Source organism: Entelurus aequoreus, linkage group LG09 (genome assembly GCF_033978785.1).
Source record: "Entelurus aequoreus isolate RoL-2023_Sb linkage group LG09, RoL_Eaeq_v1.1, whole genome shotgun sequence".
Lineage (NCBI taxonomy): Eukaryota > Metazoa > Chordata > Actinopteri > Syngnathiformes > Syngnathidae > Entelurus > Entelurus aequoreus.
The window spans coordinates 46,102,152-46,119,789 of NC_084739.1; the positions used below are offsets into that span (position 1 = coordinate 46,102,152).

At 37.2% G+C, this 17,638-nt stretch overlaps 1 protein-coding gene across 3 annotated transcripts in view; it reads left to right on the forward strand.

Annotated features, from left to right (window-relative positions):
- The window catches only part of ogfrl1 (opioid growth factor receptor-like 1), a 50,761-nt gene that overhangs the window by 26,164 nt on the left and 6,959 nt on the right, over positions 1–17,638 (forward strand). For all 3 annotated transcript variants that reach the window (XM_062058842.1, XM_062058841.1, XM_062058843.1), the window contains 5 exons: positions 676–750; positions 1,335–1,413; positions 3,493–3,571; positions 3,714–3,780; positions 3,899–4,044. In XM_062058842.1, coding sequence (XP_061914826.1) covers positions 676–750; positions 1,335–1,413; positions 3,493–3,571; positions 3,714–3,780; positions 3,899–4,044 — 446 coding nt within the window. The remainder of the gene's footprint in view (positions 1–675; positions 751–1,334; positions 1,414–3,492; positions 3,572–3,713; positions 3,781–3,898; positions 4,045–17,638) is intronic.

A 17,638-nucleotide genomic window follows, 5' to 3' on the forward strand; every position in this document is an offset into this window, starting at 1 on the left:
GGTAGGGCATAGCTGCATGTCAGAGAATGACCACATGTGTACGTACATAAATCTGTGACGTCACAAATGGCCATCTGTCAAAAAAAGACTCCAAAACACAGCAATCAGAGGCATCCAAAACTGCATGCAAGCTCACGCTCCAAATGCATCAACCTTGTGCTGTGATGCATTTGGCATTGTTTAACACGTGTAACATTTATAAGTCAGAAAAAAGGAATATAATTATATGTCCGCTTTACAGTATTAATGTACCATATTATGTGTAGGTAACTTTGACTGTAAATAAGGAAGCAGACTCCTTCCATCCATTTTTTTACCACTTGTCCCTTCTAAACGTTAACATGATTGCTATTGTTAGTTTGACCTTAAATCTTCCAGCCTAGCATTAAAGCACATTTTATGTCAGTGAGGTATAAATTGGACTGATATATGCATTTTTAAAAAGTAATCTATCTGTCTGGTAATTTTTTTAATGCATTTCTTTTCACCAGTGTTTGTCACGGGAACAACTTAAACTGTACCTATCACTGAATGCCAATGTTGCTCAACCTCAAAATATCGCTGCTCCTATTGCAGCTGGTTGCAGTTCAGTATAACACTGCAGCTCTCATTTTCGACACAGGATGTTCCTGTTTCATTGGCTTTTTTTAACATTTCTCTCTCTTCCTCCCTCAGCTGACTGACTCTCCAAAGATGAAGAGGAGTTTTTACGCTGCCAGAGACTTGTACAAATACCGTCACTGCTATCCGGTAAATGAGTACAGACACCTGTAGCTTGCTATGAGAATATATTGTGGTTGGATTATTATGTAGACACTCAGTACTCTCATTTCCTCTTTGCCAAACTGTGTGGAAACATACAATACTGTAGAAAAGAGATCTTTACAAATTAAAACAGCAAATATAAGAACAAGTACATTCCGGCATAAGGCAGGGTCGCTAGTCAGTCACAGGACACATTTTGATGACAACCATTCACGTTTACATTCATAACCTATGGACAACATGCATGTTTGGGGGATGTAGGAAGAAGCTGAAGTACAAAACAACAATTACGCACTGGGAGAACATGCAAACCACACAGAAATGTTCATCCTGAGATTTAAACTTGGATTGCCTGGTTGTGAGGCAGACCACTACGTCACCATGCTGCTCCTTGAGACACTCCACAGTCTTCTATGTAAAACACATGTGAAGGTTTTTTTATCTTGATTTATGATTGTCATTTGTCATTGATGTTTTTTGATCCGATTGGGGAGAGCATGTTATGCATCATGTAATAAATCTAAAGATGCGTATGACTTCTGACATACTTTTGCTGTTTTTGTGCGCAGAACTACAAAAAGTCCCGTCAACCCAATGAGTTCCTTAACCTGCGTTTCTACCTGAACAAGATTCCTCTAGTACCTGATGGTGAGTGTGACATACGCGTGCGTGCGCACACACACCTGACTTAGAATAGAATAAATACTGTAGAACGCTTTATTTCCGTCAATCATGAGAGCATTAGGACATTACAGAGACTTACCTGAGATCTGATCTGTCTTTAAAGGGGACCAATGATGGGTTTTCTCCTTTTCTGATTCATAAATATTGTTACAATGTTTGATACTCAAGCGTCAAATATGAAGGTTCATGCCTTTGACCGTGAGCTTACACAAACATGTGACATGCAGTGACATAAATGCTGGTGAAAGCAGCATCTCTTGATGCTTTTTATCCATTTGAGAGTCTGCACATGTCTTCAAGATATATTTTTATGACCTTCAGGTAAAGATAGTTTCTGAGGGGCTAGGACTGGGTAAAATAACCAGTTTGATTGATATATTTTAATTTTTAGCAATATCAATTCACAAGGCTTATCTCCCCACTCGGATTGTACGGTATACCGTGGTTCTAATTAATTGGAAACGGTACTGTATTGTCTTTGAAAAATACCGGTACTGTTTTTCATCTGTATTGTGCTGTGCACTACAGAGCTGAGGTGCATGATGTTGAGTGTGTCAAAACGTACACACACAGTGCATATAAGCAATAACATTGAGGATATTAGTTTTGGAGGACACAACTGGACCCGTTTATCACTCTACTGCGCAGTACAGAGTGCACACTCGACCTCTCTCTCTCTTTACTCACCCACTCACTCACTGACGTCACTCACCCAACACATTGACATTCTCGCAAACACACATACGCTACTCTCATAACCGTTAACCAGCTCCCCTGCTGTGCACATGTGGATACGTAGACGCACACGCAGCTGCTTGGCTTGTTGCCAAATATGAGCCGAGTTAAGACAGCTCAATTAGCTTTGTCTAATGCAAGTGAAATGACTGAATTTTGTAACAAATTCCTACAATTTGTGTTTTATATTTAACAATGTGTGTTTTACCTGACACATGGCTTTTCTGTGTACTTTTATCCATAGTTTTGTTTTTAGTATTTACTAATAATTGTATTTTTCTTAAAGCACAGACCAGGAGTGGCAACCATAAATCATGAATAATTGAATATAATATAAATTAAGTTTTTTATTTTATTTGAATCTAATCCTTGATTATGGCAGACTATATGGAATATGGAAAATTGTAAATTGTTCTTTGAGTGCAACAACAAAAAAAACAATGGGTTTATTGCTTTTTAATTTGTAATTCAACCTTCTAAAATACTTTTTGAGTGCAATTGGAAACATATGTTTTCATGTATTGTAAGATTTTCTGTTAAAATAAAGCCAATATTAACATTTTTCGTAATTCCGTATTTTGAAAAGTATCAATATACATTTTGGTGCAGGTACCAAATTATTGGTATCGGGACAACCCTATTCCCCACTCTTAGTCTTGTACATCGAGCAGGAGCGGCAGTGTCATGCTAACCTTAGCTGCCAACAATAAACTGTCCGAGGCAAAACAAAAAATTATGCGCCGACTATGAAGATACAAACAGTAAGAAAAGCCATTGCCACTCTTGTTGCCAAAGATTTACGGCCACACTCGCCGGCTTCTGTCTGTGCTTGAAGTGAACCACACTATGTTAAGATTATGCAACGTTACCATCGAACTGATACTTTTATTCATGATAATTATGCTTATGGTTAAGTTTGAGAGTCTTGTAAGAAGAAACCATAGCAGATGTACTCTCATACGGAGAAGTGTCAAGTGCGCCAGAAAAAATGTAAACCGAATTGAATCATGATTAATCAATTTAGAACCGTATGCATAGAAACCGAATCGATTTGGGAAACAAGCCAAGATACCCAGCCCTAACCTCAACAAAGGAACCGTTTGCAGACAGACTCAAGAACAGATTATAAATGTGACTCTAAAGCAACATTTACACAAAAGCTATGCAATACATATTGTCTAGAGTAGACCACAAGGAAGTGTGCACACATGCGGTTGAGTGTATTGGAAAGACTAGCAGATTAATAAACTGATCCATCACACACTGCTAAATGTGTGTGGCAACTAATAATGCCTTGTTTCTTGTCAGGTATTTATATAGAAGAGATTTTGACGGGGTGGCGAGGTGACTATGACAAGCTGGAGCACAATCACACCTACATTCAGTGGTGAGACACACACAATATGAAATTGTAACTCCACAGTAAGTTGCAAATGACTGATATATCTCTTGATGATTCGTACTTAGTTTGCGAACAAATTTGTATTTTTTTGTTTGCATTTATGTGAAACTTAATTTCCGTGTGGAAGGCTGTTCCCGTTACGAGAACAAGGGCTCAACTTCTACGCACATGAACTGACTCAGGATGAGATTAAAGTAAGGAGCACACACACACACACACGCACGACATGATAATTCATATTTTCACATTTTTGGACACTTTAAAAAAATTACAAACCAAAAAAATAAATGAGCATAATTTTACTCTTCTTAGGAATTCCAAAGCACTCGAGAAGCCAAGCGGAGGTTCTTGGCAGCTTATTCCCTAATGTTGGACTTCTATGGCATCAAATTACTGAATAAGAGCGGAAATGTCGCTCGGTCTTCCAACTGGCAGGAACGCTTCTATCACCTTAATGAGTAAGTACACAAATGAAGACCTGGCTACACTTACGTGGAGTTTCTTTAACGTGCTGCTACACCTCTGGTAGAAACTAACTGTATAGGAGTGATAATTGCTCATACAGTACAGTGTTTCCCATAAACTGCCAAGATACCTGTGGCGGTGGGGGCGTGGATATGGGCGTGGTCACCATGACATCATCGAGTAATTTGCATAATTTACTACAATGATATGATTTTCTCTAAAAAGGCTCAAAAAATGTATACTTACTAATTAATAATAACAGTTTTGTTTTAAAAGTCCATCCATCCATCCAACAATATAATTACAACACTTTATGCACATATTTATATACAGATTTGAACAATAAGTTATTCACTAAAATGTATCTATTAATTGTGGTTCTTACAAAAAATATATCTTATAAAAATATAAAAGCTAAAATGTCTCTTGAAGCTCTGCCCCTTTAATTAGTGCATACTAAATAATTTAACTTTAGCCTACTACTACAACCATATTATTTACCAGCAACATAAAGTGAAACAGAGGCAGAGGTGTCCTGCCACAGTCAGTAACAAATAAACAGAAAACAGTAGTGGTGGTAGATAGACACAAAGCTTCATCAAACATCTGATCCACTGAACAAAGAGCTCCAAAAATCTTGATCCTACACTTCTCTTTTGTAAAGTAAATCTGAACAGCCGATATGGGCATCTACATCAACTATATGATTTGCCTGAGAAGCTGGACAGGACAAAAAAAAAAAAAAAAATCTATTTGTGGCGGCCTTAATTCTTTCGTGGAGGCCCGCCAAAAAAAAATGAATGTGTGGGAAACACTGCAGTATGTAGAACATGGCGCAGACTCATTCTATAGGATCGATCAGCAAGAACTTACAATTGCCTCAAGAATAAGTGCCGTCGTGCTGTGTAACTTAATTGCTTTCACCAGCAAATGTGAAGCCAAATGAACAAGCAGATGGCCAAACAGCTTTTTGTTTTATTTGCTTGCCCTTCCCAAGTAGCTTGTGTTGTTCTGCTTGCCCTTCCCAAGTTGCTCGTGTTGTTCGGACAAAAATTTTGGAAAACGTAAACATCACAATGATTTCCAAAGCTAAAGACTCCACTGATAAATGTATTAAGGCTTTGACACTGATATAGCTCTGATATCAATAATGATGATGTATTTTTAAAGGAGGGATCTGTACAGAATTAAGTTATTTGATGCAAATACAATGGACATAACTACAAGAATGGAATTTTAATGAGAGTAGACGGAAAATACCACTGGTACGCAAGGTTGTCAACCTATCCTGAAAAGCTCCTGTGATAGATGTAGTGTGAAATAAACCCCAAAACATCAACTAGAGTTGAGTTAATCAAGCATCCTCTACAATCTTCTCAGACTTTTCAAACGCAGGCAGACAACAGTCCTTGACAATGACACTCAAACTGTCATCCATTAATGAATTGGAGTTTACATATAAATGTTTGAATTACCACCTCAAATGGATCCAATTAGTTTTTCCTTATCTCACCCATCTAAACTCTACCATTGAATTATTATCTGTATATACATATATTTATTTGTTACTGCCTGACACAAGTCGAATTAACACTGCCTGTTCGCTCAGTCATAAACACATTATAATGGGACTTTGTGTACTTCCACTTGTTAACACAAACAGGGCCTAATTTGCTAAGGTTTTGTGTTTACTAAAAATCATGCACATTTGATAGTGCACCACTACTAAGCCGATACCAATCGCTGATCACCTAATATCGTTCAGATGTATTAAAGCGGAACTGCACTTTTTAAAATTTTTTGCCTATCGCTTACAATCATAAGACACACAAACACACGTGTCTTTTTTTTTTTTAAGGATTCTAAAAATTATATTAAAAAAACGCTTGCAAAATGTGGCTAATGGGAGTCACTGTTGTAGCTTTGAAAGCCTTTTAAAACAACTTCAAAACACTCCAACATTTTATAAACACACCGCAAGAATATTTATATGTATATGTGAGGGTGCGCTCTTATCGCGCCGTCACTTGAGGACCAGCACGTCCCTCTCTCTCTCTCTGGCCAGGAGAACGAGGACGCACCTGCACGCTGACAGCGGAAGCAAGCTTGATGTCAAAAAGACAATGTCACAGTGTTGTGACTTGGACAATATAACTTTTTGAGTGGCGTGTAGTGTACACGACAACGCGAGACCCAAGCACGCACACAATAGAGACTCACCGAGCAGGAGGCTGTCATATAAGCGCGCATTGGCACGCTTTGTGAAGGTCATGTGAGAAAAAAATGGATGCATGGATGGATTATCTGCGATATTGTTAAAAGTTGTGTTGAAAAATAGTTTGTTGTTAAAGGAAAAAAATATATATATAATATATAATCTGTTTGTTGATTGATGGAGAAGTTTATTGACATCTTAAAGAATTGAATCCATGTAATGCTTTATAAGGCAAATGGATGGCACAAAAAGCCAAAAGGCTTGTTTCCATTGTGGTCCATTAATTAATTGTAGTGTTTAAAATAGGACAATGTAGCAAAGAAAATCTTATTTTCTTGTTGATTACGCTTTTAAAAGGCTTCCTGATTCATACAGGTAGGTAGATACTGTAAATAGTTTGTAGTGGTTAAAATAGGAACCTTTACCGTAATGATTATGCGTAAAATGCCTTAAAATTATTTATTTATTCATGAGGAAATGTTGGAAACACTCAGGTCTTAGGCATATAGCATATTGATACCTAAGAATAAGAATAAAAACCTAAACATTGTAAAATAAATTTGCGTGCGATCTAAAATTAGAAACGTCTTGAACTGTGTAAGTGTACGTACATTCATTTTTATTTATCTCCTTCATTGATGTGCATCTTTGATAGACAATTATAACACAATTATTCAGTTACACCGTTACACACCAATGCCTGAGAAGGAGCAGGATGAAGAAAAATCTTATATTTTCCTGCCCCCTTCACATAATACATAGTCTTACTTAATGATATGTGAACCAACAATTACATCCAAATATAACGAAAACAAAACAAAACAAAACAAAAAAAACACAAGTGCAAAACTTCATGAAGTACAAACCGAACAAAAAAACAAAAGAAGTAATATACACCTCACGGGATGATACAAAACAAATACAAAACCAGGCAAAAAACAAGTAAATTAATAAATATAAGGCAAAATGTAAACACTTATGGCTGTCCATATGATTTTATTGTTCTGTCTTTATATATTTTTTTCAATTGGAATATATTTTTACAATCTTTTAGAATTCCATAGTTTAACCCCCACCACTGATATACACATTTGTTTTAAAGTTGTCCTTGAATACTGATGTTGGAAATGACCTTTTCTTCTATGCTCTTCATTCTCAGAAGTGATGACAAACATTTTTTGTAAATTTGCTGGTAATGTTTTGCTTTTAGCCTTAAACATGACACATAATGTCTGTAACTTTACTAGCTCCTGTAATTTCAATAAACCTGAATGAATGAATAATATGTTAGTGTGTTCTAAGTAATCTACTTTATGAATAATCCTTATAGCTCTTTTCTGTAGTTGATACAATGCCTTTATCCATCCATCCATCCATCCATTTTCTACCGCTTATTCCCTTCGGGGTCGCGGGGGGCGCTGGAGCCTATCTCAGCTACAATCGGGCGGAAGGCGGGGTACACCCTGGACAAGTCGCCACCTCATCGCAGGGCCAACACAGATAGACAGACAACATTCACACTCACATTCACACACTAGGGCCAACTTAGTGTTTCCAATCAACCTATCCCCAGTGCATGTCTTTGGAGGTGGGAGGAAGCCGGAGTACCCGGAGGGAACCCACGCAGTCACGGGGAGGACATGCAAACTCCACACAGAAAGATCCCGAGGCCGGGATTGAACTCACGACTACTCAGGACCTTCGTATTGTGAGGCAGACGCACTAACCCCTCTGCTACCGTGTACAATGCCTTTATGTTACTCTTATATGTGTTCCCCCACACTTCCACACAGTAGCTGATACATGGCAATATAAGTGCACAATACAATATGCGCATTTCCCTATAATCTAACACATATTTTACCTTATTTAATATAAAAATACTCTTAGACATCTTTTTCCGTACATGTGCAATATGAGATTTCCATGTCAGACCGTCATCTAGTATCACTCCTAAAAATCTAAGTTCAGAAACCCTTTCAATATCAATTCCATTTATTGACAATTTGATCGTTTCCTCCCTTTTCCTCTTACAAAAAATCATGAACTTTGTTTTTTCTACATTTAATGATAATTTATTGGCATCAAACCATCTCTTAAGTTTAATCATTTCCTGTTCAATAATTTTTGATAATGCTTTTAAGTCGTGTCCCGAACTATAAAAGTTGGTGTCGTCCGCAAATAATACAAATTTCAATAACTTTGATACCTCACATATATCATTAATATATAAAATAAACAATTTTGGTCCCAAAACCGAACCTTGTGGAATTCCACATTCAATCCTCATTTGTTCAGATGTATTACCCATAAAATCCACAAACTCTTTGTCTATTATCTAAATAACTTCTTAGCCAGTCTAAAACTACTCCTCTCACACCAAATGAATACAACTTGGACAATAATATAGAATGATCTATAGTATCAAATGCTTTTTTAAGATCGATAAATACCCCTATAGTGTGTTTCTTATTATCAGTTGCTGTTGCTATATCCTCAATTATATTCGTTACAGCTGAAGCAGTGGATCTATTGGTCCGGAATCCATACTGGCTCTCACTCAACAGCATGTTCTTTTCAATAAAACTATCTAATTTTTTTACCAATCTTTTTTCAATTATTTTAGAAAATTGTGACAGTAGTGACACTGGTCTCCCGTTTTAAAGAGTGGAATTACCTTTACTACCTTCATTTTATTTGGAAAGGTCCCTGTTTGAAAAGAAATATTAAAAATATAACAAAGAGGTTTGATGATACAGTCAATAGTCTTTTTTACAATTATCATGTCTATACCATCATTGTCTGTTGATGTCTTATTTTTCAGTTTTGTTACCACCGATACAATTTCATTTTCACTAACATCTCCTAGAAGCATGGACTGTAGCACTTTGCTTCCCCCTCTCCATCCACTCTGTATATCTTTATGTTCTCCAATACTCTCTGCCAATTTGGGTCCAACATTCACAAAAAAAGAATTGAATCCGTTTGCCACTTCATTCATATTTGTTATCATCTTATTATCCTCATTGATAAAATGGCTTGGTGGGTTTGTAGGCCCAGATGTTTTTCCTATTACCTTGTTCAGAATATTCCAAGTTCCTTTGATATTGTTTTTATTTTTTTCTAGTAAATTATTATAATATTCTCTTTTTGCTTGTCTCATATATTGTTATCAGTTTGTTTTTGTAAACCTTATATTTCGTTTCAGCATCCTTTGTTCTTACTTTTATGAAATCTCTATAAAGTTTGTTTTTCTTTTTACAAGCATTCTGTAGTCCCTTTATAATCCAAGGCTTTTTATTGTAGCTGTCTCTTTGTTTCCATACATTCGGACAATGCTTTTCATACAATGATAAATATATATTAAGAAAAGCCTCATATGCAGCATTTGCTTCTCCCCCAGTCTGTTTCAAATAAGTCCTTCCTAAACCTATTTATTGCCTCTTCAGTTCTTTTCCTTACATATCTATGAGTTTTTTTCTCCCTCTTTTTATCAATTGGACAGTCATAAGTAAGAAACACAGGTAAGTGGTCACTTATATCATTAATTACTAGTCCACTTTTTATATTATTTTTTATGTCATTTATAAAGATGTGATCAATTAACGTTGCACAATTTGTCGTTATTCTACTGGGTTTGGTGACCAATGGATAAAGCCCTCTACTATATACCACATCCAAGAAGTCTCTTGTTGATTTATTTCTGGGTGAGCTTAGCAGGTCTATGTTATAGTCGCCACACATGACAAATGTTTTCTTTTCCTTCACCTTACACAATAATTCTTCCAAACTATCATTAAATGCTTCTACTTTAGACCCAGGTGTCCTATATATACACGTAACAATAACATTTCTCTTCTTTTCTATTTCTACCTCTACAGTTACACATTCAAATAAATCATCAATTACCACTGTCATACATTCCACAGGTCTACATTTCAATTCACAGTCAACAAACAGGGCCACACCTCCTCCCTTCTTGTTTCTTCTACTACAGTGATACAACTCATACCCGTCAATGGAGAAATCGATACCTCTGTCTTTATCGATCCATGTTTCAGAAAGTGCTATTATTTTGAATTTGCCATTTAGAGTCTTCAGGTATTCGTCAATCTTTGAGAAATTTGCATATAAGCTTCTACAGTTGAAATGTATTAAATAAAATGTATTATCTAAACTAACATTGTCATTGAATTGTTCCTCGGTTTAGTAGTCACATGTAGCATTGATTGAGTTGAACAGATGGTTTTCTGGGTCAACATCATTTTCAAAGTCATACAGTTTATAGTCCATGTATTCAGCTCTTAGAAACTTTTGATTCTCAGTTGTCTCACCTTCTCGCTGCGTAGCCTTCCCCGTCTCCAGCCAAGGATGAGCCGTGTCAGTCATAAGTCTAGCAGGTCTCATCTATATTGATCCAAGTCGCGGAGCTCTCGGATCATGACAACTTTGGCTTCTTCATATGGTCCATTTAGCCGAATCATGATTTTGCAGTTCCGTGTCCATGTTGCTTGTATCTTGTTTTCTTTTCTGAGGATGCGTGCTTGTCTTGCAATGTCAGCGTTCTTCTTGGTAAGATGTTCATTGATGTAAACCCCAGTTCCCTTCAGCTTCCTTCCCTGCCGTAGTAACTCCGTCTTGTGTTTCCGATTTTCAAACCGGATCACAATGGCTGGGTTGGTTCTGCTGTCCTTCCTGGGGATAGTATGGCACGCTGAAATGCTGCCACTTTCAAGAGTCATGTTCTTACTGGAAAAAAAGTTAATTACTTGCCGTTCAAGTGTCACAAGTTCGTCTGCCGGGGCTTCGGCGTCCTTGTCAGCGTCCCTGCTGCGAGTCCCGGCCACTCTTGCATATGTGCGATGTTTGGTTTCTAGTCCACTTATAATTAAATCGTCCATTCTGGTGTACTGTTCAATTTCGTCAATTCTTGCTTCTAGGTCAACAATTTTCTTGTCTTTTTCCTTGATGATGTTTTTCAGCATTTTGATTTTGGTCAACAACTCCATGAGTGTGTCTTGCTGTTTGGCCACTGTCCTTACATCCTCCGACAGGGAGTTAAGCGATTTCCTGATCTCCTCCAAGTCTTCCTCGAATTTCTTGTGTTTCGCACTCATTTTCTTAATTCACTTGGTTTTCTTCTTAATTTCAGTTCGGTTTCTTTACTGGCTAAAACTCACAACCCAAATTGCCGAGACGCGTCACGGCACTTTCGCCTTCCCACCGATGGGGTCCCGTCCGGCCTGGCAAGCCTCGCTCCAGCCTCTCTCCTCTCCCGGGCCTCGCCGCGGTCACCTGCCGGTCTCGTCTCCGCGAGATGGTCCCGCTGCTGCCAGCCGCTAGCCGTTAGCCGCCAGCCTGGCCTCTCCCTCGCCGCCCTGCTGCCGTCACTTGCCGCCGCGAGAAAGCTGCAAATATAGTTTGTAATATTGTTGTTTTCCATAAAAAGTAAAACCATGAAGATACTGAAAATAGTAACTGAAAGAAGGACAAAGTACATTTGCTTGCAGTAGTAAAAAATAAAAGTACATAACTTATCCGCGATGTGTACAAATGTGCAAGGTGTACGTGTGTAATAAAAATCACTTAACTAGGAAAAATGTTATTTTGTATATACAAATATACTTTGCAAATGTACACAAAGATAGCTAAGTACACTGCTAGTTTGACTCCCAGTACTGTTAAGCATTACCTAAATTTACATTGCAAGTGTACAGTCGCGATCAAAAAGTTTACATACACTTGTAAAGAACATAATGTCGTGGCTGTCTTGAGTTTCCAATAATTTCTACAACTCTTATTTTTTTGTGATAGAGTGATTGGAGCAAATGCTTGTTTGTCACAAAAAACATTCATGAAGTTTGGTTCTTTTATGAATTTATTATGGGTCTACAGAAAATGTGACCAAATCTGTTGGGTCAAAAGTATACATACAGCAATGTTAATATTTGGTTACATGTGAATTTCACTGCAATAAGGCGCTTTTGGTAGCCATCCACAAGCTTATGGCAAGCTTCTGGTTTAATTTTTGACCACTCCTCTTGACAAAATTGGTGCTGTTCAGCTAAATTTGTTGGTTTTCTGACATGGACTTGTTTCTTCAGCATTGTCCACACGTTGGGAAGGCCATTCTAAAACCTTAATTCTAGCCTGATTTAGCTATTCCTTCACCACTTTTGACGTGTGTTTGGGGTCACTGTCCTGTTGGAACACCCAACTTTGCCCAAGACCCAACCTCCGGGCTAATGATTTTAGGTTGTCCTTAAGAATTTGGAGGTAATCCTCCTTTTTCATTGTCCCATTTAAAGCACCAGTTCCATTGGCAGCAAAACAGGCCCAGAACATAATACTACCACCACCATGCTTGAATGTGGGCATGGTGTTCCACATGGACAAAGATAAGACCTTCTGGAGGAAAGTTCCGTGGTCAATTTTGTCAAGAGGTATGGTCAAAAATTCAACCAGAAGCTTGCCAGAAGCTTGTGGATGGCTACCAAAAGCGCCTTATTGCAGTGAAACTTGCCAAGGGACATGTAACCAAATATTAATATTGCTGTATGTATACTTTTGACCCAGCAGAATTTGGTCACATTTTCAGTAGACTCATAATAAATTCATAAAAGAACCAAACTTCATAAAAAAAATTTGTGACCAACAAGTATGTGCTCCAATCACTCTATCACAAAAAAATAAGAGTTGTAGAAAGTATTGGAAACTCAAGACAGCCATGACATTATGTACTTTACAAGTGTATGTAAACTTTTGATCGTGACTGTACTGTATGTTTTACTATCATAAATATATTGTTAGGGTATCCAGTTATGAACCTCAAATTGTTGATTACCCTCAAATAAACCTTGCATGTACACATAGATATGTTGTTATAAGGGGCTTAAAGCTGCCTTGTAGTGACTGCTTTATAACATTTAGAGGACATATCCCAGGACTTTATCAATAGTACAAACATAACACAATCTGAATTATTTATTATTAGAAATATTTCCCAATATATGGAGAGGTTGTTGAATTATCGGTGTTCCTACAAGAAGTAGTAGAAATCACTCATAAATATTATTATTGAAAGCTGTATAGTCCACACATTAAAGCTAAAAGAAAGCATGGGATAAAACAAACCACTTAGAGCCTTCTAGCTGACACATTACATTTATTTTTAAGGTTGAGATGTCAGGCATTTTTTAAAGGTTGATAAATACAATACTATTATATGTGACAGTTTTCCCAGAATGCAACGGGTCAGTTACAATAGCTGTCACAAAGTGTTTACAAAGTACAAGGAAGAAGAATATGATCCACATTTTGAACCCTATTGAAAATGAATTAATCTTAGTCGTCTCATTGTGTGAATCACAACTTACATAACGCTTCTTTTTTTTTTTAAAGATAATTGTTGTACCCGGTATTTAGTATTCATATATTTAAATTGTGTTACAAATTGTGAACAGAAAGTGAACAAATGTGTTTGTAATTGCCATGAGAAAATGGAAATATGAGAACTATGTGTATGATCGCATTGTAACGGTTTGCATGTTCGTAATAAACTCTGAGTTAAAGTTAAGCCTCGGAGCCTGACTCTCATTTTTGTATGCAAGCTCTTTATAAACAAAGTTGGATTGGTTGCCACTGCATACCCAGAATGCGTCCGTTTTTGGCCATTTTCCCTGATAAATTTCTTGTTTTTTCATTACAACAAATATATTATCTTATATGTATGTGTAATACATTTACTTTCAGTCAAACACAAATTAAAGGAGAATAAAGTTGAAACTGTGAGTAAGATATGTGTATGGAATAAGAAAGTCCGGGATCGAAAGCTGTGCAATAACCAGTGTTGGGACTAACGCGTTACAAAGTGGGGAGGGGAAGGGAAGGGAAGGGGGGTGCGCAATACAACGTAAACCGTTGGCCAATCAAAAAGTAACCACAGAACACTATAGTGTTCTGTGGTTACTTTTTGGTTGGCCAAGCGGACGTGACGACAGGCTGTCCTCACTCAGGTCCGCACCAACCTGGAGGGGGCGTGCCTTCAGTCCTGCTGGAAATCGGGAGAAATTCGGGAGAATGGTTGTCCCGGGGAGAGGCACTGAAATTCGGGAGGGTTGGCAAGTATGAAATATTCTCACTTCTTTTCTTTTGTCGAGCACAAAGAAAAGAACATTTTAGATAAATGTAAGTTGTGTCTTGGATCAAAGATCCCGTCTACTGCCCAAAACAACAATTAAAATCTGCCTGGTTAGGCTTTGTGTATGTCACGTGTGCCTTCCTTAGGTGAAGCCAGGTTTACAGCTATGTTGGCCCGCCTTCCGCCCGATTGTAGCTGAGATAGGCTCCAGCGACCCCCCGCGACCCCAAAAGGGACAAGCGGTAGAAAATGGATGGATGGATGGATGTTATTATGCTGTTTGTTACTTATGTATGTTATGTTGCAGCTATTTAAAATAGTGTTGTCAATTTGTTCTGGCCTGAAATAAATTGGCCCTTTGAAACATATCTTTGTCTTTGTGTGTTGTATGTAGACTACATTGCTTAGCAGAGTTCAGTGATGCAAATGCATGTCAAGTTGATCAACACATTGTATTATTCTCCAGTGCAATAACAGTACTGAAATGAAGGCTAAAAGGGCATTAATGGGAGCTTTTAAAAATAAAAAATAAAAAAAATAAAAGTAAATAGTTACTTTTCAGAGTAACGCATTACTTTTTGGTGTAAGTAACTGAGTTAGTAACTGAGTTACTTTTGAAATAAAGTAACTAGTAACTGTAATTAGTTACTGGTTTTCAGTAACTAACCCAACACTGGCAATAACATTATGCATTGTATACTTGTGCCTACGACTCACAGTTTAAAAAGTACTCCTAGATGATACATAAGTGTACATTTTCACAGTGTATTGTCACTTGAGCATGATTAATTATACAGTTCAATGATCGCAAGAAGAAACCTACAGTAATGTTGCTTAACCACTAAGAATGGTTACATTTCAGAAATGTAATAAAAAAACACACTTATGATGCAACTTAAATTCACAATATGTATATTAAACTTGTAAACTATAATTACACAAAGATGCAAACTATCAATTTTCTTACAATGTAGTGACAGACAATTAAAAATAATGTGGTAAATTTTATTTTTTTTAAAACAGGTGGATTAAACATTATCGCTATTTTTAAAAGCATTGATCAAAACTATTTTGTCTGTTCATAATCACTGAGCGCTTTTATACATTGTTGATATTGCAGACTCCATGGATCATAAAATTAATTCGCTGTAAACACACCGTCATCTTCAGCCTTTGGATAGTAGCGCTTTGATAGCAGGTCATCCTTATGTCCATCTACTGAAACATTGATAAAACAGACGGGGAGGAGGACCCCACCTTCACGCACAAACCTATCATTGTTATCTCAATGAACAGCTGCCAAAGCTTCAAGTCTACACTCAAAACACACAGTGACTATAGTTGCCGTAACTTTCATAAATCCTGTTAAATTATATATATTAAATATATACATTATTATTTTCAAAACAACTGACTTCTGACAATTTAAAAATGAAGGGGTGGGAGGACATGAAAATGTTAAAAGAAGCAACCACTATTTTATTGTATTTAATCAGTCGTTCACGATGGCAAGAACTACTTCCAAAGTGAAGAAACCGACACATCCAAATTTGGATGTCCGGCCCCTGGGCCCTTGGGCTCGGGAAAGTGCTGCCCTCTTCATTGTGTAGTTAAATGGCCCTGCTCTAGTATCTCATAAAAAAAACTTTGTCCATGCATAAATAAAGCGATTTTCATATTTAGGAGAAGCTGTCGGAAAGTGGAACGTTTGTGGAAAGCCACAAAATTAGAGGTGCATAGTCTCCATTTTAAATAAATAATAATGGAGCTGATGAAATGATAAAACACGCTACATCAGCCGCTGTGTGCTCATGGTCTTCATTCCCTCCTGTCAGCCTACAGGATGTTCATGTTTTAATGGGCAAGATAATACCCACATACTGTATGCGGGCATAGTTCCGACTCCACTGCTCTCAAATGTTTTTAATGTTGTTGGTCCTTGGGTGGTAAAATTGTTAAACATTTCACTTCAGTCTGGCTCGATCTAAAACTTTTTTAAACTTGTTTTTATTTAACTATTTACTTTCTAATGAGAAATGTAATATTTATCATTTATAGATTTAAATTGAGAACAGGAAGAACAAATTGAGAACAGGACGTGAACAAATGTGTTAGTAATTGCTATGACATGGAAAAGGGGTAGGATTAAATAAGCTCTGCTTCTTCCTACTCAGACATTTTGTAACAAGAATACTATAAATATTTAAAGTATTGTAACTGCGTGTACGTTTGAAATGTAAAGTGAATTATATTCATATAGCGCTTTTTCTCTGGAGACTCAAGGCGCTTTACATTGTGAAACTTATTGCCTACATTTTGAAGCTACATTTAAACCAGCATAGGGGGAACTGGGAGCAAAGTGGGTAAAGCGTCTTTCCTAAGGACAATGACTAGAATGGTAGAAGCTGGAATCAAACCTGGAACCCTCAAGTTACTGGCACAGCCGCTCTACAACCTGAGCCACGCTGCCCCAAATAAGCTATTATTATGAGTAGAGTGGCTCCACATTGGCTGCTACTGTAACTTTTTAGCCAGGGAACTAAAAATAAATCCAATCGGCATTGAAAAGCATTAATCAGCAGGATACATACTTTTCAAGAAAATTGTCCGATACTGTTGTGTGGCCAATTGATTAGCACATCCCTAGTCATAACACATTTAATGTGTAAGAAACTGATTATCAGAACACCCACAATACTGGGAGTAGGAGATACAGTACTTGATGACTGACTCGCTAAATAGATTGCCCTCCTTCTTTTGCTCATTTAAGAGATGCAGTCCTCTGCACACAAGCTTAATAGATGTGCTTGCGTGTGCTATCAAGTTTGCATGTGTTTTAATGCACTCAAACCTTTAGTAGATCAGGCCCACTTTGTTTGTTGTGTCATGGGGTGGATATTTATACATTTCTTTCTATTGACCCTTTTTCCTCATTTTAAGATGCTAGGTCGGTCAGTCATTCTTAATCTTGTGTCCTGAGTTACACTACATATCAAAATAAGATATCCACAAATGCCTTTATTGCTGATTAGTTGACAGGGTCTTTGCTATTGATGGATAATTTTTCAATTAATAATCAATCAGTTGCTCTTAATGTATTCAATAGGATGTTCTTAACTCCTGTTTCAACACCAGCGTTCTATTGATTAATGCTGCCTGCAGGAGATAGTGCACGTTTGTGTGGATATAGTTGATGCCACGCTAGACCATTTGAAGAATGTTGACAGAGAAT